This window comes from Carex rostrata, chromosome 3 (genome assembly GCF_964058835.1).
Source record: "Carex rostrata chromosome 3, lpCarRost1.2, whole genome shotgun sequence".
In the NCBI taxonomy this organism is placed as follows: Eukaryota; Viridiplantae; Streptophyta; class Magnoliopsida; order Poales; family Cyperaceae; genus Carex; species Carex rostrata.
The window spans coordinates 15,135,202-15,161,296 of NC_135920.1; the positions used below are offsets into that span (position 1 = coordinate 15,135,202).

The following is a 26,095-nucleotide window of genomic DNA, read 5'->3' on the forward strand; positions in this document are numbered from 1 at the left end:
GGGTAATTGAGAATTCTCAAGTAAAAGAGTTTAATTCCATATCAAAATGCTTTGGCATTATTATGTGTATTTCATTTTGGATCGTCGAACCAAGTCGTCGAGTTCGGCCCAAAACCAGGTTAAACCCAACCCAATAAACACACCGTAACCGTAGACCGTAGTAGGCAAACAAAAAAGAGAAAAGAGAGGCGCAGACGCAATCCGACAAAGTAGGAAAGAAAGAGAGAATGGCGATGGGGGGAGGAGGTAGGCAGAAGATAGCATCAATGGTGCCGTATCTTGTCAAGACGCTTAGAAAGCAGCCTCTTAGTCCCACTACCAATCACACTCTCCCTTCTCTCAGGTCACTTCTCCTCTCTTTTCTTCTCCTCCCCTTTTCTCCATTTTTTACCTCGATTTATTAAATGCGGAAGACCCTGCAATATTTTCTGTGACCAGCACTGATTTGAGAGTCGTTGCAGGAGAGCATTTTCGCTCTATGATCAGATCAATCTCATAGATGGTGTCCCCGATGATCAGCTTCGTTTCCAAGGGTAATTTCATTATTTATCACCTGCCTTCTTTTATTTCAAAGTTTTGTTCTGTGTTTATGAGATAATTCTTCATTCATTTACTTCAATTTGGTACGTCTATCAGTCACAAAGAAAATTTAATGAGAAGCAAGTCAAGAGTTATAAAAGCCTTTATGTGATGCTTACAAAGAAAAAAAAAATGAAAATAATAACAACAAGTTCCAAGAATATTTAACATTTTCCGTAATGTAAATGACTATTGAAGTTTTTCTTTCCAAAAAAAAAAAAATAAATAAACAAGAAGCTCCAAGTAAGTATTTAGGTCCGGAACAACTAAGGCTAGTAATTATTTATTCTTAGTTTCTTCTCAAATAAGATCATAATTTGAGTGTAAATTGAATAGAAAAGTTGTTGGATGTGCTTTTGCGGCTAATTAGGATTGAAAGTAGTGTCATTTGCCTATCAAATATTGAGAGGTTACGAATAAATTAGGATTGAAAGTAGTGTCATTTGCGGCTAATTAACAACATCAAGATGTGATAGGTACACAGATACTGGATTCACAATTAATGGTTCAAAATATGAAGGTAGCTTGCTTATAGTGGAGAATAAAATAATGGCGTGGGCTCCTAAGAAATTTTCCGATATAACCCCTCAAAGGTATGTCCTTGATTCCTTTTATTAGATAAGCCATGTGCACAAGTCATGTATCTCCTTGTAGGTTGTAAAAAGTTAGAATTCCTATTTACAATTTCTTTCTCTGAGCATTACAATTCATTTTTCTTGAGTTTAGTTTACTTGTAATTTTGACCAATGTGAAAGGACACAATTCTGGAAAATTCTGAACTGATGCGACATAACTGCTTAACCTGACCCTAACCTGAGCTGGACCCATCTTGAAGCACCTGAACATGAACAAATCTGGAAGCCAACAGCTCGCTAGCAAGCAATCCAGTCTGACCCAAATGTGACATGAACTGAACTTGAACTACCTGTTGCCCAAACAGAAATCATGATGCTCCTAAACAATTTCTTCTGAGATAAACCTGAATCCCTTAACTGATCAGCCTGATCCAGAACCAAAGAAAAACTTAACTGACTTGAAAGCCGATAAGACCTGCACAAATGATGTGAGAATTAGAAAATGACACAAACGGCTTCATTTAACTGGTCATTTGCCAACTTTTGACTGTTCTCTTTATATGTATTCACTTGTGAAGTTCTAGTGTGTCAGACTCAGAGAAGCATATTCTTCATGCATGTCCTTTTCTTTTCTAGTTTGAAACTTATGAATGCTAATTATTATTTTTTTATCACTTGTGCAGCCTCTCAATCTTTCAAATTGTTCGACCAGTTCCAGGTAATATTCTTCTTGTAAGCATTATTTTTGCTCCTTTTTTAATTCATTTAAACCCCCCCTCCTCATTCTCTGATCCTGCAATGAATACATCTTTTCAAAAGGAGAACATTGTGTATCCCTGACATTATAACCCTATGAAACATAAAAAATTCAAATTGCATATATGCCTCTACCTAGTTATACATGAAAAAAACCGACACTACCCTCCTCTTTTTCCCAGATAATTTACTGAAAGCTAGAATGTTAGGATCTTTATTGAAGAACTAGGATAAGATGGATATTGGATTGTAATATCTCCTTGCCTTGCTGGAATGTGCACGTTTTTTTTTTTTTTACTTTCTATGGATGTATGGTTTCTGTATGAACATGATATTATTGTTTTGTTCATTGGTGCAGAAATTCTGATTCTTGGTTGTGGAAGAAATATCATACCAGTGGACCCAGAGCTTCGCCGTTTCATTCGTTCAACTGGCATGAAACTGGAAGCTGTTGATTCGGTACTTATCTTACATGTTGTAACACTGACTTTTTTTTCCCCATCTGGTATGAAATTAATTTGCTGTTACTTCGATGTTACATTGTACTTGCTAGCACCTTGGCAGTTGCTTGAGATGTCAATAGGTCTTTTCTATTGTTCCCCAACCTGACCTGACCTGTATACCATCTGGGTTAGGCATTTAGTTTTTATGTCTGTCTGATTTATATTTTTCCTCACTTTCCTCTGCAGAGAAATGCTTCATCTACGTATAATATTTTGAATGAAGAGGGTAGACATGTTGCTGCTGCTCTTCTGCCTTATGGGGTTGAATCTTGAATTTTCCGATTTCTGTGCTCAAAGAAGGGAATTTCTCATGAAATTGTAGGAATGTATTAGTCTTTTTCTTTCTAGTGTCAAATATTTCCTTGTTTCTTTATAATCATTCTGTGCATATAGATTGCCAATTATGCTTTTTACGTTATGTTATGAAAATAAGTGTTATTTACGTACGCCATCTATTTGCGTTTGTGGTGCACCAAATTCCAGAAAAGAAAAAAGAAAACTTAATTTATAATGTTACCAAAATTGACTATTTAGAGCCCGATTCCTCTCTGTTATCATTTGCTGAGGTTTTTTTTTTGTTGTTGTTGTCATTCAAAGCCCGTAGGCACCTTACATTACATCAGAGTTCACTCATTACTACCTAATAAACATATTTAAATCAAGAGACAAGGTTTCTATTCACAACACTTTGTCCACAACACTAATCTGGTCTGATTTTAATTATCATTAACTGTCAGTCCCACTAATTAATGTGTTTTTAAAGCTGTCCAATTTTAACGACCTTTCTTTTATACTCATTTCCTAATCTGTCTTTTTTTTTTCAAAATAAACTTCTGATCTCTCTCTACAAAAACAAAATTGGCTCTCCCATCACCCCACCCACCCCTCCCGATCTCATTGCTCTCTCTTCTCTCAACTCCGCTCCTGTCACTACCGTCTCTCTAGTTTCGATCTCTCTCTCCGTCTAGTTCTCGGGATTGGCAGCGATAACTTTTGACGTCATCTCTCCACGCAAGGCATCGTGCTCAACTCTGTCGTGTGAGTAATATCGAATCTCACATTATTTCAATGTCTAATTTGAATTTAATATTTAAATTCAAAATTACATAGATTGTTTTTGACAAAGAAACCTAGAGATCTATTCTCTATATTTCATTAATTGGGACATAAGATGTGTCAGTTTTACATAAGGTAAAAAACAAATTAGTTTAAACATCGATTAAGAAGAGAGGCGATATGGAGTATTGATCTTGTTATTTTACAGTATTCACCCTGTTAATTTTACAATATTAATCTTGTAGAAATATGGAGGAAAGAGATGATAGAAAGGTGATATGAGGTATTGATCTTGTCATTTTACAGTATTCAGCCTGTTAATTTTATATTATTCGTCTTGTAATTTTACAGTATTCATCTTGTGAAAATCTGGAGGAAAGAGATGATAGAGAGGCAATATGGAGCATTGTTCTTGTGATTTTACAATATTCACCCTATTAATTTTACAGTATTCATCTTGTGATTTTACAGTATTCATCTTGTGAACAGTTACTAATGTTTAACAATGTAGTTGTTAATATTTTATTAGTTGTTAACAATAGTTTGCATCTGTTAGTTCTACTGTTTACATCTTTTAAATTTATAGTATTGAATTTTTGCAGTGTGTTATCTTGGTTTTATAGTGTTTTAGGTTTCAGATTTACAGTTTTATTATAGTTTGCATCTGTTAGTTTTATAGTTTACATTTGAAAAATTTACAGTATTGAAGTTCTATAGTTTGCATCTTTATGTTCTACAGTATGTGTAGTTTTAATTTGTAGGATATAGATGCATATATAAATATTAATAATTGAAGAAAAAAATTATGAATTTTTTTTCAAAAAAATTAAAATTAATTTTAATTTTGAAAAATAAAATTTGATTCAAAAAAATTAATTTTGTATAATTTCCGGGATTATTTTGAAAAAAATTGCAAGTTTCAGAAGTGGTTCAATTTTAAAATGTTTCAGAAGGTTTTAAAATTGTCATTAGAGAAGTACATCAAGTGGTCCGGCATCAAGTAAAGTTAGTTTGGCAAATTGTGCAAGTTGCAATTACACAGAGTATGTTTTTTGTAAGATTTGTTATAAATTCAAAGTATTTTTTTTGTAAAATTTGTTATACAAGTTACAGCATTGAATTAATAATTTTACAAGATTTATACAAGTCAAATGATAATTTTTCTGCGGACCAAAAAATTGTAGACAATTAGACGCTTCCTTTACCCTTCATCTTTTTGCGAAATTGTTCTGACTTGTCTATATATGGACACAAGAGAAAGATTTGTGTTCTTGCCGCAAATACCAAACTTGAAGGATCTCCTCAAAAGCACTCCATTCTGCGTTAATTGGTGGTTGAGAACTCCAGCAAATGTTCACCAATTCTCAGAAGCACTATTGCAATCTCAACCTCCCCTTCATTTAAATAATACTAATAATGCTAATATATTGTAATCTTTTATTTATACGCAAGATGATATTTTAATTTTTTGAACATCGTTGATACTTATCAATGATGTTAAAACGTATTTATTAAAAGAATATAATCCGAATATATTATTTTGACCAAGAAATTAATTCATCTCGGATATAAGATTTGATATTCCGTTCTCTCATTTTACACGGCTTTCGCATCTCAATTCTCACGCATGCTGCATTTTCAACATCGAGTATTTTCATTTGTACGCAGTTTACTTGATACTTACAAGAAAACATAAAAAATAAATCTTTGGATGGAGAAGTTTTCCACATCAAAGAACAAAAAATATTGTATAAGCACGCAAAACTTGACTTACAAAGAAAAAGGGAAATTTTAAGTACACCCCTCAAAAAATCTTGAAATTATATATTTTCCCTTATGAAATTCATAATATCATATTTATCCTTATAATCAAACACACAAATTTATCCAATTTATGACCGTTTCTATCATGATTCATTTTAGTCCTCATTTAAAAATATATAGCATGTGTAATAGACCTAATTAATTAGTCTGTGAGAGCGAATGGTTCATTTCTCTACTTCTAACGCGTACACCGTAACATTTAAATATACGTTTATGTGTGCGCCACAGGTAGAAAAATGAATAATTTGCTCTCACAAGCATGTTGATAGGAAGATAGAACATTTCTTACACATACTATATATTTTTATTTTTTCAGAAAAAGGTAAAATATGAACTCTATAAAATTGAAATGAATTTTAATAAAAATAATAAATAAATTTGTGAGTTTTTAAAATTTAAAAGAGTAAATATGATATTATAATAAAAAATATCGTAATTTTATAGATTTTCGGGGAGTGAACCTGAAATTCACCAATGTAGAATGATGTACCATCACTCCATCACACCTCCATTAATAATAATAAATTAGGAGTCAGCTTGTTCCTTTGTTCAAAATTATTATTCTATATGTGACCTATGTTGACATGCTTTACAGATTGGATCACACCAATGAGGTCTCAGAGGATCAAAGCTGGATTCCTTGATTCGGTGATCTGTACCCACCTTCTATGCCTCGGTCTTAACGACAAATTAAAAAAAAATATTTATACATATTACAATTAAGTGTATTACAGCACTATATTGAACATGACCAGATATTTAAGAACTAGCATCTAGATCACTGGTGTACACAGTACAGTTGTCAGTTGGGGGTTCGGCTGTAATGTAATGTTCTCACAAATGGCTCCAAAATATGTTATTGTCATTCAATAACATATTTTTCTGAAAATGATTTTTATTTAATATTTTTTCCATTTATTTTAACAGCCTCGGAGTTCATTGGTTTTGGCACGCTGTTTGTCGCATATTCCATTTGTTTACCTTCTACACCTGGTGTATACCGTATAGCGAAATATTTTCTGCTCCATAAGTAAATAAAAGTCACCAAATAAGTCAAAAGAAATAGATCAAATTATGAAACTATATATTTATATAGTACTTCCTCTACAATCATTATACAGATAATTTCTTTACAAATGACGAGTTGATCAAATGACACATTTTTTTATTTGTAGTATTTTGAAAAATTCAAAATTCAAAATTCAGAAGTGATTGACCTTTAAAAAAAATATGAAATCTAGCAAACAAATAGATTATAAAAAATGATAGTATCATTTTTGCGTGACTTTTTCGCAAAAATACGATACTTGTGTATGCCTAAAAAGAAATAATATGCACATCCAGTATACATAAAAAGAGAGCGCACATGCTCAAGTCATGTAAATCATAAAAGAGAAAGACACGCCGACCAATAAAAAGAGAAATATCAAAGGATTCAAGTCAAACCGAAATTAAAAAAAAAAGTAGTTTTTGAAAAAGTGTGTGACAAAATATGCAATAGTGAGCATGCAGACAAAAGAAAGAAACTTTTTATTTCACGCACTAAAAAAAATCAGATAAATATGTGTATTTCTCAGAAATAACACACAGACTAGATATGTAATTTCAACTAAATTTTAAAATTTCACGCATTAAATTTACGTATAAATACTAAAATTCAAAATTAAATAAAAGACAAATTGCTTTTGAATTTTGATTTCTCTGAAATGCTAACTATAGGAAATTCAGATCAAATTAACGTAACTCGGGGGACATTGTCTAATGGTCTAGTACGGATTATACGGCATTGAAAATCCTTATATGAAAATCAGGCACTCCATATACGACCAAGTTCCAGGTGTAAACAAATAATGATTAGTTATCGAGGCAGAAGTAGAGAGTCCGAATCTGCTGTCAATATCAACCGTTCAAATGTTTTCTGCACAGATCTCGAAAAAAAGTAAATTTTCATGCACAAATCTCAAGAAAGACCAACGGTACGGATTGGGATTACAGGGTCCTGTAATTCCCAAAGAGTAAAGAATTACAGCAGATTTATTTTTAGAAGTAGAACGCCCTCGTCTGTACCTTTTCTAACCCGTTCCCCCTTGGCGCCTCCAACTCTGCTGGAGTCTCTCTTTCTCTTCTCTTTCTCTTTCCTGTACGTGGCACTTGGCACGCTTCTTAAACCCCGCCTCCCTCAGTGCCGACTCACAACCCGAAACATATTTTATTTTCTTCTCCGACATTTAACAGCTCCAGATGGCGGCGATGGAAATCGGTAGCATGGCGGCGCAGATCTCTCCGGTCACTCGTACGAACTCGGCTTCTCGGCGCGTCAACCAGAGTATAGCTAGGACCAGATCGTGGGCCCCGCCTGTTAGTCGGAGAAATCTCGTAGTGAGGTCTGTCAAGACCAGCGACGCCAACGCCAAGGTCGCTGATCTCGCTTCACCCAATGGCGTTGTAAACCCCGTGAGTAGTAAAAATGAATTCAAAGCTCTTTTGTTTGGTGGATCGGAGCGAGTCCAGAAATTTTCGTTATTTTTCTTTCTTTTATGTTTGCTGCTGCGGTATTTATCTGCGTTTACGTGGGCTTTTAACATAACTAAAAGGCATAATTAGAGCTATTACAATGTTTCGTTAGCTAATCGTCATTGGAATTGGAAACTGGTTGTAAGAATTGGTTAGCTCTGGCAAAAACTCTAGATCCTTTAGAGGGGATTAAGGGAAGCTTAAGATCAGGATACATTTTGTATGAACTAACTGTGATCTGGCTGGAATTAGTGTCTAAGTCTCGGTCATGCCTTATTTTATCTTCAGGAAATGACGTAAAATATTTTAAAGTAACCTGTAAAGAATAATTAATAATAGCAACGGGTTTGGTCAAATTCTCTATTATATTTCAGAATTATTCTGTTGTTAGCTATAAACTATTTTGCTGTTTTTCAGGAAACAACTGACTCGACACAAGACACCGGATCTGTGTTTATAAATCCAGCAAGGAAAACAAAGATTGTATGCACAATTGGCCCGAGCTCAAACACTCGAGAGATGATATGGAAACTGGCTGAGGTTGGGATGAATGTGGCACGCATGAATATGTCCCATGGGGACCACAAATCCCATAAGAAGGTTATTGACTTGGTGAAGGAGTACAATGCCGAAAATAAGGATGGCAATGTCATCGCCATCATGCTTGACACCAAGGTAGTGTCCTTTTCATTAATTGTGCTTTAAGGATTAATGCTTGTTCTATTCGGGGCAAGTGAAGTGCCGTAATTACTCAAGTGGAAATAATAGGAAATGCTTTAATAGTGTTGATTTTGAACTGGTTTTATTTCTAGATGAGGAAGAAGAGCAAAAACAATTTCTTGCCAAGCCTTGCATGAACACAAATTCCAACTTGTTAAAAATCTCCATCCATATCATTCATTATTAATGGACTTCTAAAATTGGCCAGGGTACAAAAAGTACAATAGTTACATGGAGATGACATTTTTCACCTATCCTGGTAGAGCCCATTTATAATTGGCACCTTATTATATTAACACGACCCTGTTAGGACTAGGAAAGTATATGTATTCTGTATTTCCTATTAGTAAAATGATATGTTGTGCTATTGCAGGGACCTGAGGTCAGGAGTGGAGACCTTACTGAGCCAATCATGCTCAAGGAAGGACAAGAATTAAATTTTACCATAAACCGTGGCTTGATCAATGAAAATACCATTGGTGTAAATTATGATGATTTTGTGAATGATGTGGAAGTTGGTGATACCCTTTTGGTAGATGGTAATCTCTAATTTCTTTTGAAGTTGTGAAAAATCAGTGAAAGGATTGGTTTCCTACTATGCATATCCTAGTGGACTAAAAAATATACTGATGCATTGTCTGAAAGTAGGATATTGGCAGTTCAAATTCTTTTGTGCTGTTAACTTATATATACTTGTTTGACCAATAATTCACCCATGTAGGAGGTATGATGTCACTTGTTGTGAGGGCCAAGACAGCTGATACAGTTAAATGTGAAGTGATAGATGGTGGTGAACTTAAATCAAGGCGCCATCTAAATGTGCGTGGCAAGAGTGCCACGCTTCCATCTATAACAGGTAACAAGCCCCTAAACTGTACAATATGAAAGTTTTACAAATTTATTCATCTCTAGTGTTGATGCCGTGCCTTTTTATTTTTTATGTGTTTTACTATTACAACTTCTATAGAGAAGGACTGGGAAGACATCAAATTTGGGGTGGAAAACAAGGTTGATTTCTATGCTGTCTCATTTGTGAAGGATGCTGAAGTGGTGCATGAGCTGAAAGATTTCCTAAAAGGTAATTGTTAGTTAACCCGAAATGTTATATTTTATTCTTGCATATGTTTTAATTAATGTTCCTTTGTAATTTCTTTTGTTTATCTTCAATTGGCAGGTTGCAATGCTGATATACACGTGGTTGTGAAAATAGAAAGTGCCGATGCAATACCAAATCTTCAATCTATTATCTCTGCATCTGATGGGGTTAGAATCCTTTTCTTTCAATCATATTCATATGTTTGAGCCATAAGTTACAAATCCAACTTTAAATGTCCTTGTAGGCAATGGTAGCTCGTGGGGATCTTGGGGCTGAGCTTCCAATTGAAGACGTTCCCATGTTACAGGTGATTTTAATTATTTTCTGTTTTACATTGGATTGTCATTGGCATCAGATTATTCATTTACCAAAATACTTGTTAAGATAAGTAAAGGCAAGTTTTTTCTAATCATAGTTTATTGGGTATTGTTGTGGCCTTGTGGGTAAGATTCTTTAAAAATAGCTTATTGGATGCTGGTCTGAGTGAGGTTTTTTATTGATAGCCTATTTGGTGTGTATGTGGGAAAGCCTTTTGACTCTTCTCACCATGGAACTTCCAAAAATGAATATGAGTATGGTGGTTTCCTTACAGCTGTGGCTCCAAAGGACCATTTTTTTTTTTTTTTTTGAGAATTGGATATTTGTCCCTGGTCATTTCTTTTCATGTCTACAGCTTGCTAAATTGTAGTTAGAAATTACACATATATGCCCAAAATACAGGACTCAAATTCTGTCGGAGAACTTTTGTTCAGATCATAAAGATTTTAGCTCCAGGCATAGAAAGCTCTGACAAGTGGTCTTGTTTGTAAAATATAATAGGAGGAAATAATAATGAGGTGCCGAAGCATGGAGAAGCCAGTGATTGTCGCGACAAATATGCTAGAGAGCATGATAGACCATCCCACTCCAACCAGAGCCGAGGTCTCTGACATAGCCATAGCTGTCAAAGAAGGTGCTGATGCCATCATGCTTTCTGGCGAAACTGCTCACGGCAAGTAAGTCCTCTTTACATAATGGGTTTGAACTGAATTCTGTTTTTTTCGTAATATTTCTTTTTGCACCCTTCATTCAGTTTGGTGTTCAATTGCAATATCTTTAGAGCAATTTATCATATACTGTTGCAAAATGTCACATTCTTGGATATCCAGGGCTGAATGGGAAATATCATGTATACCGTTACCAAAACATAGAAACATAACAATTTACTGGCGAAGCACAATTTCTTTTGTACTCCTTGTCCGTTTAATTGAGAAGTTGCCCTAGTACCTTAACCCTGAACCATAATGGCACTAGAATACTGTGCTCATTGTAGGTTTTATGGGTACATGTGATATTATTTTATTTAGCTTTTCTTTTAACTTTAGTTGAGCCATAAAGATTTTAGCTCCAGGCATAGAAAGCTCTGACAAGTGGTCTTGTTCCTCTTGACAAAGTTGCATATGTTGCATTATTTAATCTTCTTCCCCTTCCTCTTGTTTTTACTTAGGTTCCCACTAAAAGCTGTAACAGTGATGCATACAGTGGCGCTAAGAACTGAATCAACTATATCAGCTAGAACCACCTTAACTGCTCCTTCAACACCTATCCAGGTAAATTGTTTTTCTCTTTTCTTTTCTTTGTTGACATTCTTCATTTATGAAACCAGACAGAATATTCTTGTTCATTACCTTTTGCTTTTCCTATCTCTTTTATTGAAGACTTTAGGCAGCAGCGAATTTACTCCACATGAGATGAGTACAATGTTTGCCCTTCATGCAACCACCATGGCAAATGCACTGCACACACCTATTATTGTTTTCACACAGACCGGGTCCATGGCTGTGCTATTGAGCCACTTCCGCCCCGCTTCTACAATTTTCGCATTTACAAACCAGTAAGTTAGCAATGAGATTTGGGAAAAATGATATTTGAGAGGAATATAATACATGATTTCTGCCTTGTAGAGAGAGAATAAAGCAGAGACTTGTGCTATATCAAGGTGTAGTGCCTGTACAAATGGAGTTCTCGAATGATGCTGAAGAGACTTTCTCTAGAGCTGTAGAAGCTTTGCTGGTACTCAATTCTACATTTCATTTACCATGATTAATGTCTTGGAACAAATGTTAACTTTGTAAACTTGGTGATGAACAGAATGGGAAGCATATAAAGAAAGGAGATTATGTGACTCTTGTTCAGAGTGGAGTGAAATCCATCTGGAGACGTGAATCAACTCACCATATCCAAGTGCGTAAAGTTTAAGTGACTGACAAGGAGTGTGGAAACAACAAATGCTGCATTTGTTGAATATTGTTTTGTTATTTAGGGTTGCCAATGCAGAACTTCTATAGAAGACGAAAAAGTCTCCTTATAAAATTATAAAATGTTTGCCTTGGCAAAGTGCCTTTAGTTTTATAGCGGAGCTTTTAGTAGTTAGGGGTTTATTTGGTGGTTTCTTGTTTGAGTTGAATTATTATAACTGAGCTTAAATTTGATGTACTATCATAATATATTTTTTAAAAAATTGCGTTTTAAATGAATCAAGAGAAAAAAAGACTTTATCAACATCCTGTACAACTTGAGATAGCTTATTATTGATTATGATTTTAGTAAAATAAATCTCTACAACTTTAAACTGGACACGACCTCTATTTCTTCAATGCGGGCCACCTCTTCCTCTCCATTGATTATCACCGAAATCCCGATTTCTTCATTATGTCCAGCAAACTGTACACCTCTATACCTCTTAGCACACACCACAAACAGAATGAAACCAAATGCGTTGAGTAACCCAATAAGAAAATAGAACTTGTCCATATGACCTTTGTTGAGGTTCTCTGAAATCCAACTATCTCTGCTCCCTTTTCCCGACGCCTTAACGATAACTATCACGATTATTTCACTCAAGTAGCTCCCTGCTGACATAGATGCAACATATAATGCACTCGCAAAGCTCTTTAATCCATCAGGGCTCTCCTTATTGAAGAACTCCATCATGCCAACATAGGTAAAAGCCTCTGAGGCTCCAACCAACATATATTGAGGCATTTGCCATAGAATACTTAAATTACTGGAATCATTGCACCTACCGGCGCATACTCTTTTGGCATGTTTCAACCTATAAACTTCGACAAGTCCAGCTGAAAACATTGCCATGATTGAGACTAAGAACCCGATTCCCATTCTTCGTAGCTCGGTGAGGTCCTTTTTGAAAACTTTCAACATGAAAGGGGAGATGCAGAATTGATAGAGAGCAATGAAACATGATGCGCCAAATATCTCAAACACATTCATGCTACCGGGTGGTATTTGGAGTTTGGAAACAGTGGAGTTCATGGCTTCTCCTTGCTCGATAAAAACTGATGACATTTGGTTATATGCAATCGAGTATACTACAGTACAAAGCCAGATTGGGAAGAGGCGAAGGATGCATTTCACCTCTTCTACTTGTGTCACTGTGCACGGCGTCCATTGATTGGAGGATCCTTTTGGTGTACTTTCAGAAGATAGCACTGGATGCCGTGCCACAGCAGCTTTGTCTAAACACCTGCGGAAAAGGAAGAACTAATTGTATCAGAGAAGTGTAAACATGTGCCCGCTATGTCAATTAATTTAACCAGCTCGAGATTAAGTGCATTTAAAGAAATTGACAAGGACTCACTAAGACATGCTATTTGGCCGTGAGATGATAATATTATAAGTCTTACATAACCAAAATGGAGTCAATTAGGCATACATTTTATAAAATTGGAACTAAAAAAGGGATTGACTGGAGTTGATTACTTCACTTGAGTATGACATACATTTTATCTTTACAAATTATTCGAATAAAAATTAAGTCGTTATTTTGTTAATTCAGAAGGTATATTAAATTACTTGAATTCCGGAGTATGGACGATCTTTCTCCCTCCAATCGTGGAACAAATCTTCCCATCGACCTCATACAAGTGCTCTGCCAGTGGTGCCTTAACCTTTCTATTCTTGAATGATGCAACTATAACTTGGCTTATCCTGATTAGTGGGTTCCCTCCCGGCTTGAAGTACCTAAAACGTAACGTTCCTGAAAAGAAAAGAATGATACCGAAAAAAGATGCAGCAGCAGAAAAGGCAAAAGAAAGTGCCCACCGGCCCTCGTCTTGCAAGTACGCAAGTGCAATATCAGAAAATAAACTTCCAACATTGTTTGCCACAAAAAAGTAACTAAAGAACGCCATTTTGGATTTTTGTTCTTCGGGGGACTCTGCATCAAATTAGTCTGCACCAAAGGCCGTCATTGCTGGTTGGTATCCACCATTTTCTAGAGCGATTTGGTAAATTGACATGTAGAAAAGAAGTATCTCAAAATGAGTTGGTGCTTTACAGCCATTTGAGTTTGAGTTGCATGATTTTTTGAGGATGAAGTAGGACGAGAAGGATAGTTCCACCAAGCCCTGGAATCATGTCCGAATATATTTCAAAAGGTTAATTCTGTTAATCTTCTTAGAAATTACTTTTTTTGCATATCACCGAATTAATTTCATCATGGCATCATGTGCTTGAGGTTCTCTTGGAATTGAAATGCATTGGATTAATAAGAAAATTAACTCTCCTGGTTTTCTAAATGTAACCTTTTGGTATGGTCATAATAGATCTGTTTCGTTATTATTTAACTATGCCATAGATGCTATACTAATACTCTTGCTTAAAATGACTAAATGAGAGTAACAAAGCCTCTGATTAATGCACCCAGTTCAAACATAGAAACAGTTTTCATTGTGATTGACACTTACAGTAAAAAAGAGGAGCTGAAAGATGATGCAAGTCTTGTATCTGCCCCAGTACGAATCACTGATATATGCCCCGACCATAGAGAACACATATGCTGTTCCGGCCCAATTGCTCACATGATTCGCTGCAACTGCATTCTCCATTTGCATCACTCTGGTCAGAAACAATACCAAATTTGCCGAGACCCCAAAGAATGCAAGTGTTACCAACCCTTGATTCACTGTTAATCAAATTAAAGATCTCAACACTTGTTATCACAAGAAAATTAATATGAACAAAAAGGATGTAGGAGTGTATATGCTAAAATTGACTGCATGACAACAGAGAAGTGACATAACATAAAAGGTGTTTCTCTTTAGTTTCTTGCTCTGTGCTATTAATTGTCAATTGGTATTTGGTTCAAGTTCAGTTATAATTTTAAACAGACCCTTTAACTAGCTGGGAGAACTTAAAAATATAATATATAGCATGGACATCAATGGCATTGGCAGAAATTGGATACCCAATAGGAGCACTGCAGCAATCCAACCACCAGATTTGCTTCGGACAGAGGGATTCCCGTACCAATCAACCGAATCATCCCTGGTGTGTTCTATTTTTCTATCCTTTTCCTTCACACACCTCCTGTTAGGTGTCTCTTGTGGCTGCAAAAATATAAGCAATAGAATTTCCCTAATTTGAATTTGTCAAACTTCCTGTACAAATTCTTATAAATTAATTGATTTAATTTCCCTCTCCTTTTCCAAGTTTCGATCGAGAGAGAGCAAGGGTTAATTAGTTCTAATTGATAAGCATGCATGCACTTAATTATATTACCTCTACAGCTGCCGTGTCTTGAGCCATGGATCAACCTCTTCAAATCTTTGGAGAATGCAGAATGCTCCCTCTATATATATATAGCCACTCAGGAAAGGCTTCAAGTGTAGGTTTTTTTTTTTTGGTTTTTATATAGAAAGAGAAAGAGAAAGAGCAGAGGAGGTCTTTGAAAATCATTTATCTAAAAGTTGGTTTTTGTAACAGTAGTTAAGTTGTTAACTGCAGTCTAGACTCTAGACTCTAGACTAGAGTGGCAATTATTCCTATTGCCCAGAGTCAGAGCGACTCTCTTCTTGCTGGCACATGTCTATGTGGCCAAATATGTAACCAAATTTTGCAAAATAAAAAACTACATGGAGGATTGTCAAAACTCAAAACTCAAAACAATGGGAGTGGATATCAGGATATGGAGGCAGTAGCAATTAATGGCTCACAAAGCGTGAGTGGACCAGATGTGCAGAGGGCAAGAAAGCTGACAGCATGGAGGATTAAGCCAAAAATGGTTTGGCGAAGAAACAAGAAAGAAGAGTGGAGGAGAAAACACTACACCAAAAGTTACACAGGAGGGGGGTTACTCAGGCTCCACAGACAAACTGGGTATCCAAAGAAATGAAACAAAAAGAGGTAACACGAAGGGTTACAGTACAGAGAGGAACAACATCAAGGCCAAGATGTGGTGTGGCAGCAACATTGACCACAGTCAACGTTTTTGAACCCTCCTCCTCTGTGAGGTGTACTATGCTCAATTGCTCTTTGTGAGGATCCTCTGAGATATCTCATATTTTGCGTGACTTTTCGGAAAATCCCAACCGTTACAATGCGTTCTGCGCGAATCTCAAAGCTCAAATAATATGGCCCCCTACGTCACCCCCGAATAGGCACCGGACACGTCGGTCACGCAAAATATGAGATATCTCAGAGGAGACGCACTCTTATTCGGCGGGGCTTCTACTTCATTTCTTCATTCTTCCTTTTTTTTAAGAGAAACGGTACAATTTAACCTTTTTAGATGGCATGAAAATTTTGGGTTTCCATATGCGCACCGTGCAGTTTCTCAAACAGTAACTTTTTTGTTTTTATAAACTATTAGTAAACTAATAAGGAGTTAGGCTAATATGACATTGGTGTTATTTGAAACTAAATAATATCAAATCTTAAACTCTTAGATCTGCTTTAAGATTCGTACAAAATAAAGTGCTTGAACAGTAAAAGCGGATATTACGAATCTTAAAGCAGATTTAAGGGTTTAAAATTTGGTGTTATTTAGTTTCAAATAACACCAATGTCATATTAGCCTAACTCACTAATAAGATTGTACCAGTTTCACGATATCTGTGCGTAGGATTGAAATTTTTTAACATGCTTTTAGACACTGCCCACAATACATTCATTTTTTTTTTGTGATTGCTCGAGATATATAGCAGTAATGATAAAACAAATAGACCAAATCAAAATTTTGTATGTTGTTCTTATCACTTGGTCGAAGATTTTTTTTTTTTGGCAGAGAGTTTATAAACATAAAAAAATGTGTGACTTTTTTTATTTTTAATTCTTCTGATTCCTAAGCGAACAATATATATAGTTAAAAAAAAAAATATTTCCCATTGTTTAATATTAAGATTAGCGCATTATTTAATTCTTCTTATTCCTAATATAAAATCGAAGATTGCTTTTACTAATTATGACAACTTTATATTATCCTCTAAAATATAGCCGTCAAATAGTAACGAGTTTGCCGTGAAACTCAAGGAAATTCCTAATTAGTGTAATATTTTCCGAGCAATTTGGACGAATATATATGCTTTAAATTTTTGTATGTGATTAAATATCATCTGAACAAACATATTTTTAATTTTTTTTATTTAAATAAATTCTCTTTAGTCATTAACTTCACTTTTTGCGAGTCAATAAAAACAGTTTAAATAGCATTCAATATATATAATATATTTTAACTATTACAAAATTTACAGTTTTTTCAAAAAAAAAAAAAAAATATATATATATATATATATATATATATATTTGTACACTAAATGTATAAATAATAAGTTATTTTATGTTTTCCTTTGTGTCCATTATAATGATATTTATTGTAATTATATAGAACTGTTTAATTATGGATTTAAAATTCATAATGAAGCACGGAGCGTTAAAGTTCGGAACTTATTTAATACAAATAAAATATTAATTATATTAAGACAAAAACATTTCTAATATAAAATGCTTCACAAATCATGATAAATCTTGCACTTTAGTGAATTTTATTTTTGGTTACATGCAACTTAATTTTGTGGATATATTTTTGTAACAACACCGAGTCGAGATTCCGATCAATCGTTACTGCAATCAAGTCCAACTTAGCGCATCTCTATTGTGGATTTCAGTGCTTTTATCTCTCCTTCCATCGATGCGAAGCGCTTTCAAATTTTGAAAAACAATCATCTATTTGAAGTTCGCCGTCTTCAAAGTTGAAAAAATAGTTCATTTTTTTTGCTTGTAAAATTAAAATTAACTTCATTATTATTTTACCAAATTATTAATAAATTTAGAGATGTAGATGCTGTTGAATTCGTATCCTCTGCATTAATTCAAAAAAGAATCTTTTGAGTTAATGCATCTGGACCGTCTGATCAGCTTTATAATATTAAAGACCACCCAATATTTTAGGCAGGAGCTGAATGGGCTCCGTTTATAACCACCGATATGTATTAACTCAAAAAATACTGTTTTGAGTTAATGTTAGGCTGACTTATACAGTCTTCCGAATTATTTCTCTGGCCACTTCACATGCGCCGGAGAGATAAAAAAACCTCCATTACATGTCTTGCATGTAAATTTGTGGCTATTATTCAAGTTACAAAATACCACCGTGCCAATTGAAGATACGCTCAAACTCTTCCATACTTTACAGAGTCCAAAATTGAAAAATAAAATATAGATGGCACCGGCATATATATGGCAAAAACAGTTTTGTAAACAATTCACAAGAAAAAGAAAAACACAAACAAGAGATTCAAAATTGCACATTGAAAATCAAAATTTTCATCAACATACATATCCCTACATTCAAATTTGCTTAGTAGCACAAAAAAGGTTTGTGGGGGGGGTGTTGGAGACACAACAGAACTGGCTTTCTAGATTAATATGGCATCCAAGTAAAAGCTCAATTTAAATCAATCAAGTGATACAAGCACATTACACAGAGCTTCCCAAAATTACCTGAAGAACATAAAAGTTGCAATTAGTAAACCAAACAACAAGCTCATTTGCTTAAAAAATCAAATTAAATAATAATAAGAGCTCAATTTAAAAAAGAAAGAAAGAAAAACCTCTTCCTTTCTGTTCGCCATTTATAAACAGGTTTGTCTGTAGGAGAAGTCATCTCTTCCTCCTTGAGTTTTCGCACACGTCCAGGTTTCTGTTTCAAACACAAATATAAATTGAGAGAGAGAGCACACTAGTTAAACTGTCAAAGTATAATTGCCAATGTATAATGATATATCTCTGCACCTTTACCATAATCTAATGTTGGTGTTGTTTACACTTTACACATCACAAAACATGTATGGTGCTAGTTATAAACATAAAAATGCTGGTTATTTGTTTCACATGCAACCAACTGGGATGTCATTCTCAAAACACAAGAGAAAAGACGAAAGACAAACATCTGACATTGTACTGCATATCTAATAATAACAACAACAACAATAATATTATTGTTTTAATATAGCTTAAGTTCAGGATATAAACATTTCATAAAAGAGAAAATATTTAATTGCAAAAACCTGCAACTCCTTTTTCAATGCCATTTCAGAGTACAATTTCTCCAGCTTTCTAACCCTCTCTTTCCTCTCATTTAGCTCCTTGTATGATACTTCTGTTTTCCTGAAGCCCCATAATAAAACGAGCTTAGTCTCAAAGCTTCCACTGAGATTATATTCTGCTAAATTTTGCAAACCTATAATAAACTCTGGGCATTTATTTACCGTTTTATATTGTCGGGGATACATTCGAATCTGGGTAGCCTTTTATCTTGGTCAGCAGCTCTTGCTTTTATTTCTTTAGCCTCTTCCCTAACATCACAACACAACAGGCCATAATCAGGAAGACTTAAAAAGGCACTATAAAATCAATGGTATAGCAGACTCGTACAATTATGCAATAATAATTCAAAAGTAGTACCTATCTTCTGCAAAATAGACGTGCTTGTTTAGAGGCTTTTCATCTAGTACATGAAGTGCTGAACTTAATCTCTCAACTTTCTACAATATAATAAAGCATTATTTGAATAACGGGAACAGCAGAAAATGGCACAAAAAGGTCAAAAGAACTGAAATAGCATTCTAATCAACCTTCTTTTCACTTTGAAGCTTTTGAAGAACATAGCCAATATCTTGAGTTTCCATCACCAAAAGCTCCTCTGCTGTGTACTTATTAGCTTCGCTCCTAATAAATGCAAAATTATAATATAAATCCTACTAAGTATACTTATTTCAATTTGAAGCCAGCATAAAAGTTCCTTCTATGGATTCAGATTATACCTGATATGGCATTTCAAAAACAAAATCTTGAATGCCCTTATCTACAGTAATAATATACATAATGTATCATTTTTAAAAGTAAATTATATTTGACATTAAAAATAGTACACCTGGGTCTATGAATTCCATCGACAATCTTTGTATGAACCATCTTAAAATAGAACTCATCTGGGTTCCTAAACGATGCCTTCTCTCTTAATTTCTACAAATTCAAAGAAGAACATTACAAGAACACTTAATCCATGCTAATTACAAACACATCAACACATTAATAATGAAGATTCCACCAAACTAATTAAAAAGTTGCATACCTTAAGGGTTTCTTCCTTCTTGTGAAAATTCTTTGCTCTCAAAACATAGTCTTTGTGCTTTTCAAGAAGCCCGAATTTCTTCCTCGATTCACTGTCAAGCATACACAAATCAGCAAGTAATGATAGCACTAGTACTCACAATTTCAAAGCAATCATATCATTCAGTTTGTATCGCTGTGAAAAGTAAGAATCAACTCACGGCTGAGCTCGCTCCTTGTGGGCCCTTCGAGGTATAGCATTTCTCAGAGAAGACATTGTTGAAAAAACTTAAACAAACACCAATCCACCAAATTACACCTGCAAAAACATTGATTGGGTATAAAACGAGAGATTAGACCAGGTATTGGGGTTCAGGGTTTAAGGAGGTGCGGAGAGATAAGCAGGGCCGGGGGCCGGATGCAGGATTTCTGCCAGGGGGGGGCAGAAATTAGAGTTCAAGTAAACCCTAAACCCTAAACCCTTAATTCAAGTAAACCCTAAATCCTAATTCAAGTAAATTATGGTTCAAGTCAATTTATCATAATTCAATGAATTTAAGTAAATTATGGTTCACATCAATTTATTCTAATTCAATGAATAAATTAGAGTTCAAGACAATTTATTCTAATTCAATAAATTAGGGTTGAATTCAATTTATCATTATTCAATGAATTCAAGTAAATTTGAGTGAATTTCAAAACCATTTACAAAATTAGGTAAGAGAGCGAAATTTACCGTGAATTTTCGATATCGCTCCGAAGTGCTGCCGCGAGGCAGAGAACGACTTGGTGTGCTCCGAGTGAGAGAGAGAGAGAGAGTCGAGAGAGGGTGAGTCAGCGAGTCAGAGATGCGCCGAACTTCTTCTTTTTTCCGTTCGATTTCGTTTTCAAATTCCAGTCGTGAAAATGAGAGAGCTGCTGGCTGCGTTTTCTTCCCTAAATTCCATTTTTGTTTGTTTTGTTCATTTTGGTCTATTTTAATTGTTGGGCTTCAGCAGCAACTAAAAGCTTCAGTAGAAATTGTTGGGCTTCATCTATTTCTCATTTTTATTTAACTAAAAGTTTTTGGGTTCAGCAGAAATTATATTGGGCTCTAGGGAGGGGCAGACCAGAAATAAATCTGATTTTTGCACTATTTTTAAAAATTCAGGGGCAACTGCCTCCTCCTGTGCTACAGTAGGTCCGCCCCTGGAGATAAGAAAAGATTGGCGGCAGGCGAAAGGGCGATCGAGCCGGAATCCATATCCTCTGCATTAACGCAACTTTTGAGTTTAAGTGTTTGAACCGTTGGATTTCATCTACGGTTTAGATTTAATTAGACTCTATCAAAGACCCCTTCAAAATTCGCCCTTCTCCAGTTGCGAAGTTTGAACAACACTCTTTCTCAAGTCCGTACCGTTCTACTTTGTTCGGACAATCTTACATCTAACAAACATGTCATTTCTGTTAATTAAGAACTTTCTATAATTCATTGTGGAGAGGGCGAGGTTGAAATCGAAAAGAGCGACCTTCTCCATTTGTGTGGCCCAGGTAGGGAGAGTAGAGGCAACAACGAGCATGGAAGTGGAAGGGACGGAGAAGAGGAGCTTTGGGTTTAAAATTGCAGTGGAGGAAGGTTTGAATTGGATGCGGAAAGCTTGAGCTTGAGCTTGCCTGGGGAGGGAAATGAAGAGGTGATAGACCTAGTGGCCATGATTGTACTTGCCATGGCTTGATTGGAATTGGAAAAATCATATTTCTCTCAAACTAAGTGGAAGAAAAGAGCAAAGAAGGAGAAGGGTACGAACCAGAGAAGAAAAAAGTGTTGTTCAAACTTTACAACTGGAGAAGGACGAATTTTGACGAGCCTTCGATAGGGTCTAATTGAATCTAAACCGTAGATGAAATTCAACGGTTCAAATCCTTTAACTCAAAAGTTGCGTTAACGCAGAGGATATGTATTCATCGAGTCGTCCTGTAAACAAATCTGACCATCAGAATCGTCTGTGGTGCCCACAGTGTATCTGATGCAGTTGCTGACCCAACTGAACAACTTTACTTTTTTCAAAGTAATAGATAATTTTTAAGGAACTAGAAAGACAGAAACATTTTTGATTCCATAGAAAAGAGGGGGGAGGAGAGGAGAAGAGAGAAAAATCCTACTAAACGGAATTGGTGTTTATGCTTTAACTCGAGAAGGAGGTGCGGAGAGATAAGAGGGGGGGAGAGGGAAAGAGAGATATACCTTAACCTAAAACGCTGCCAGTGATCGAAAACAACCACAGCCAAATTGGGATGACTGACAGCCTAAAGTCCGCACAATTGGAATTTCGACGAGAAAAACCTTACTTAACGGCTTGCTTCCGGAATGAGGAAATACACTCTGATCGGAATGAGCAGTTTCTTGCTCAAATGAGAATTGGAATCGGAATTCTTCCTCGTCTCTTGATCAGAACGAAAGTCTTAAAGGGAGATGACTCGATTTGATGGGATTTGAGAGGGGATATTTCCTCCAGCGAAATCACGGCAAAATTGATGGTATTTGGTGAGAAAAGATTTTGTTTAGGTGAAATTACATCATTGCCCTCGTCACTGGCTGATTTTGCACCACTGCCCTATCGTTTTTGTGATCGTGTTGAAGAAAATAGAGAAGAAGAGGAAGAGTTTTTGTGATTTTGCACCAATGCCCTATCGTTTTTTGTTATTTCTTCCTCTAGTTATGAAGGCAGTAAGTACTTGATAAATTAAGTCAATGGCAGCACTTTATAAATTAAGTAAACTTGTGGAGTGTTTTTAGATTGTCGTATATTGAATTCTCTTATGCAGTTTAAATCTTCTGATCAGTAAAATTCAATTTCAAATCCATTCTAATCACTTCTTTTCTATTGAATTGAATTCTATTTTTATTAGGTTTTATTTCCACGGAACGAGTCCTTTCTCCCTCAAACGACAAATGAAATGAGAATTCACACTCGTCGCCTGATTGGAATGGAAATCAGATGATTTGATTTGGCGGAATTTGAGAGGATACTTCCTCCAACGAAATCACAACAAACTCGAAAGCTATTTGACGAGAATTGATTCTGTGTCGATGAAATCATGGTGTGGGCCGAATCGCAAGTCGCTGTGATTTTCAGCTTGGCTTTTGTCTTCGTCTTTCTCTGGACTTGGTTTTAAACTTTTCATTTCTTTCATTTGAAAGAAAGCAATCCATTTTATGTGATAATAGCACATATTATTAGTTTAATGAATTTTGAGAGCTTTCTTTTCCTATCAAATATTAAATTCTTTTGTCTGCTTTACTTCTTCATATCTGTAAAATTCAATTTCAAATCTATCTAATTGTTTCTTTTCTTTTAAATTGAATTCCATTTTCTATAATTATTGTTCCGGTCACAACTCATCTATAATTTTGTTAAGGACGAATTCAGATACAGTTAGCTATTTGACGGAATAAGATCCGGACCGTTTATTTTAATATGACGCATCACGCATCGCAAAGACCCTGCATCTAATACAAGTTTGATAAATAAAACGTTCGACTGAGGTTAAATCATGAGAAATAAATATGTTGACAGGAACATGTTATTCCAATTTCAATCATTCAAATTTTTTCATGCACAAATTAATAAAAATCAACAGTTAGAACCAGAATAACATAAACCCTATTATTCTTTTGGAATAAGTAAAACAAGTTACCAACAGGTTTATTTTCTAACTTAGGTACGGTACAGCTGGGATACTCTTTCTGCTTTCGGAGGCCCAAAAGATCCTTATGTTATCTAGCCAAAATCACCCCTCTTTTATTTTTCCTTGAAAAAATTAAGTTTTGCTTATAACGATGTCTAGTCATTAGTCAACCGTAAGTTTATGGCAGAGATGACATCACTTTATTATTATTTAATGTAAACTTGTTGTTTTCAGAAACGATTAAAAAAAACCTTGTCATGCTTGTACTTTTAGAATTTGTATCCTCTGCATTAACTCAAAAATGAATATTTTGAGTTAATAAATCTCAATCATTCAATCTGTCTTAAGATTTGTGCAGATTAGATCTACACTAATATTGAAAGACTCTCTACTTTTATAAACAGGTGCTAAATTAGCTCCGTTTAAAATTAGACAGTTGAGATTTATTAACTCAAAAGATTACCTTTCGAGTTAATGCAGAGGATCTCTAATAATAGAAGCTGTAGGAATGGCGAGGGGAGACTGCTAATGGCGAAAATGGCGACAAAATAGGCGATTGAAAAAAAAAAAAAAAAAAAAAAAAAAGAGAAAAAAAAAAGGGAAAAAAGAAAAAGAAAAAGCAAAACAGGCAATGAATAACAAAATCATCCCGTCTCGTCAGGCCAATGCGTTCTCTCTCCTCTCCACGGTAGATCCAGCTCAGCCCATTGAGGTAAAGGCCTTACAGAAACGGGCTGAATCAAGGTTGCCAATGGCGATTGGGCCTTCCTCTTTCAAATCCAAATTGTTACAACCAGCGAAGCCGAATAGCGACAAGCTAGAGTCACGCCAGAAGGTCGTGTCGTACTGGCATCCTCGCGGCGTTTCTGTTCCATCTCTCACCACTCGAGGCAGCATCGTACGTAACAAAATCTCTTTGCTTCGCGCCTCTTCTTCTCCATCTAACCCTATCTGCTTCAAATGTGCTGATCGAGGTCATACTGTGCCCGAGTGTCGCAATGTGGTGCTGTGTTTTCTCTGCAATCAACTAGGTCATCGATCGAGAGAGTGTCGATCGGTGACTAACAATCCTCCGACTCCGCGCAAATCTCCCCGCACAGTGACAGCTCGCCCTCCCGATCAACCTTCTTCCACCGATCCTGCTCTAAAACCTAATCCTCTTTCTCCGATCATGAGTTCTCATGCCATGCGAGCCCCGATTCGTACTCTATACTCTACTGAGGCAAGTGACCTTGAAGAACAAGCGTTTCACCGTAGTTTCTTCCTCACAGATCATCTCAACTGGGGGCGATCAAGATCGAACAGGCCCTAACAAAACTGGTCGGTTATTTCCACTGGTTTGCCAGTAAATTTGATGAACACCGGCTCCTGATCGAAGCTCCCAACCCCCAATGGCTCGACGCGACTCTGAGCAGAGGTTATGTCCTCTTGGATAACATTCAGTTCCGGGTCTCACCATGGGATCCATGTTACTGTGAAGGTCTCCGCATGATTCCACAATGGGTGCGAGTCAGGGGTTTCCCTGCCAAGTTCTGGCAATGGGAGGAGTTTGAGAAAATCTTTACTGACTTTGGCGCGACTGTCTTGGAGATGGATCATGGCACTCGCATCAAGCGCGATCGGCAAGTTGCTAGGTTGCGACTGGGGATGTGTGACCCTTTACTCCTCCCTTCTACTCACTGGGTGCTTCATCGCGACTCTGGCGGCTATCTGTCCAGGTTTGACCTCATCTTTGAACTTGAACAGCCTAAAAATGCTGGTGTTAATGCTTGGGTGAAAAAAGGTCAGTCGAATGATCTGGTGCCTTCCAAACCAGGGTCTAAAGGGCTCTCCATCCCTGAGAAATCGGGGACATCCCAGAATACCTCTCGCAAGGCATCTTCGGCACCCGGTAATGGTTCTGGTACTGCTACTGGGGCAAGCGCTGACAAGAAAGGGAAATCTGTTGCTCCCGTCGAAGAAGACCACATGTCTGAGTCAGACGATGACACTGAGTATGGTCTCCTTGAGGGGATAGCTCCTCAGTTCCCAGGGGGTCCTTCTCATGCATACTTCCCTCAATGGATTCCCAATTCTTATGGACCAGGGTCTGGTCGTAATACTTCTTCCTACGCCCCATACTTTGGAGAGGAATTCGGCCCCTATGAAGAAATTGAAGTTGAACCCAATCCAAAAACCTCTCTGATTCCTGACAACAACCCGGTGGAACAGCCACCTCAAGCAATTGAAGTTGAACCCCCTCTGACAACCTCTCTGCTACCTGACAGCAACTCTTTGGAACAACCACCTCCTCCCCTTGGGGCCACTTCTACGATCCTTTCCCCTGTTTCTCCAAAGCCTCTGGGGATAAATACTGCCCCCTTAGTTGCTCCAGAAGCCGATGTTGTTGAACCCCCGGTGGCGCTTCCAATGGA

The 26,095-nt window shown here is 36.1% G+C and overlaps 4 protein-coding genes across 8 annotated transcripts; 2 read left to right on the forward strand and 2 right to left on the reverse strand.

The window, feature by feature from the left end:
• The first annotated feature begins 186 nt into the window (after window positions 1–186).
• On the forward strand, window positions 187–2,856 carry LOC144551735 (NADH dehydrogenase ubiquinone 1 alpha subcomplex assembly factor-like protein (DUF498/DUF598)). Its single transcript, XM_078299818.1, has 6 exons — window positions 187–343; window positions 462–533; window positions 1,056–1,172; window positions 1,838–1,872; window positions 2,269–2,369; window positions 2,600–2,856. The coding sequence occupies exons 1-6, from the start codon at window positions 228–230 to the stop codon at window positions 2,684–2,686; spliced, it is 528 nt and encodes a 175-aa protein (XP_078155944.1). The 5' UTR covers window positions 187–227; the 3' UTR covers window positions 2,687–2,856.
• Window positions 2,857–7,336: 4,480 nt separating this feature from the next.
• On the forward strand, window positions 7,337–12,135 carry PKP3 (plastidial pyruvate kinase 3). The gene is made up of 12 exons (XM_078299848.1): window positions 7,337–7,747; window positions 8,225–8,482; window positions 8,901–9,066; window positions 9,249–9,383; window positions 9,495–9,605; window positions 9,702–9,790; window positions 9,868–9,930; window positions 10,443–10,618; window positions 11,110–11,212; window positions 11,321–11,496; window positions 11,567–11,675; window positions 11,754–12,135. Exons 1-12 carry the CDS (start codon window positions 7,535–7,537, stop codon window positions 11,859–11,861), a joined length of 1,707 nt encoding a protein of 568 aa, XP_078155974.1. The 5' UTR covers window positions 7,337–7,534; the 3' UTR covers window positions 11,862–12,135.
• An 81-nt stretch (window positions 12,136–12,216) lies between these two features.
• LOC144551758 (protein NRT1/ PTR FAMILY 7.3-like) lies at window positions 12,217–15,401 on the reverse strand. 4 transcript variants are annotated; one of them, XM_078299851.1, is made up of 5 exons: window positions 15,183–15,401; window positions 14,869–15,010; window positions 14,369–14,586; window positions 13,476–14,029; window positions 12,217–13,146 (listed from the first exon to the last, which is right to left on the reverse strand). In XM_078299851.1, the coding sequence occupies exons 4-5, from the start codon at window positions 13,811–13,813 to the stop codon at window positions 12,222–12,224; spliced, it is 1,263 nt and encodes a 420-aa protein (XP_078155977.1). In that variant the 5' UTR covers window positions 13,814–14,029; window positions 14,369–14,586; window positions 14,869–15,010; window positions 15,183–15,401; the 3' UTR covers window positions 12,217–12,221. The 4 variants fall into 4 exon arrangements, with proteins under 4 accessions (XP_078155977.1, XP_078155979.1, XP_078155980.1 ...); XM_078299853.1 differs by lacking the exon at window positions 14,869–15,010; XM_078299854.1 differs by lacking the exon at window positions 13,476–14,029.
• A 2,716-nt stretch (window positions 15,402–18,117) lies between these two features.
• On the reverse strand, window positions 18,118–22,364 carry LOC144551764 (putative U3 small nucleolar RNA-associated protein 11). Of its 2 annotated transcripts, none has more exons than XM_078299862.1 (10): window positions 22,237–22,364; window positions 20,234–20,331; window positions 20,035–20,125; window positions 19,834–19,925; window positions 19,535–19,628; window positions 19,365–19,444; window positions 19,169–19,255; window positions 18,968–19,067; window positions 18,512–18,600; window positions 18,118–18,401 (listed from the first exon to the last, which is right to left on the reverse strand). In XM_078299862.1, exons 2-10 carry the CDS (start codon window positions 20,287–20,289, stop codon window positions 18,398–18,400), a joined length of 693 nt encoding a protein of 230 aa, XP_078155988.1. In that variant the 5' UTR covers window positions 20,290–20,331; window positions 22,237–22,364; the 3' UTR covers window positions 18,118–18,397. The 2 variants fall into 2 exon arrangements, with proteins under 2 accessions (XP_078155988.1, XP_078155989.1); XM_078299863.1 differs by lacking the exon at window positions 22,237–22,364 and adding an exon at window positions 20,749–20,930.
• Between the last annotated feature and the right edge of the window lie 3,731 nt (window positions 22,365–26,095).

Excerpts from the sequence above, each read along its gene's own strand:
- LOC144551758 (XM_078299853.1), bottom strand. The coding sequence starts at position 13,813 with ATGGCGTTCTTTAGTTACTTTTTTGTGGCAAACAATGTTGGAAGTTTA. Across the intron at positions 13,147-13,475 it reads GTCCATACTCCGGAATTCAA|GTGTTTAGACAAAGCTGCTG; the intron begins GTAATTTAATAT and ends CCTTTTCCGCAG.
- LOC144551735 (XM_078299818.1), top strand. The coding sequence starts at position 228 with ATGGCGATGGGGGGAGGAGGTAGGCAGAAGATAGCATCAATGGTGCCG. Across the intron at positions 1,173-1,837 it reads TCCGATATAACCCCTCAAAG|CCTCTCAATCTTTCAAATTG; the intron begins GTATGTCCTTGA and ends TCACTTGTGCAG. Across the intron at positions 2,370-2,599 it reads AACTGGAAGCTGTTGATTCG|AGAAATGCTTCATCTACGTA; the intron begins GTACTTATCTTA and ends TTTCCTCTGCAG.
- PKP3 (XM_078299848.1), top strand. The coding sequence starts at position 7,535 with ATGGCGGCGATGGAAATCGGTAGCATGGCGGCGCAGATCTCTCCGGTC. Across the intron at positions 9,067-9,248 it reads TGATACCCTTTTGGTAGATG|GAGGTATGATGTCACTTGTT; the intron begins GTAATCTCTAAT and ends TCACCCATGTAG. Across the intron at positions 10,619-11,109 it reads GGCGAAACTGCTCACGGCAA|GTTCCCACTAAAAGCTGTAA; the intron begins GTAAGTCCTCTT and ends GTTTTTACTTAG.
- LOC144551764 (XM_078299862.1), bottom strand. The coding sequence starts at position 20,289 with ATGTCTTCTCTGAGAAATGCTATACCTCGAAGGGCCCACAAGGAGCGA. Across the intron at positions 19,629-19,833 it reads GATGGAATTCATAGACCCAG|GAGCGAAGCTAATAAGTACA; the intron begins GTGTACTATTTT and ends TGCATTTATTAG. Across the intron at positions 19,068-19,168 it reads ATCCCCGACAATATAAAACG|GAAAACAGAAGTATCATACA; the intron begins GTAAATAAATGC and ends ATGGGGCTTCAG.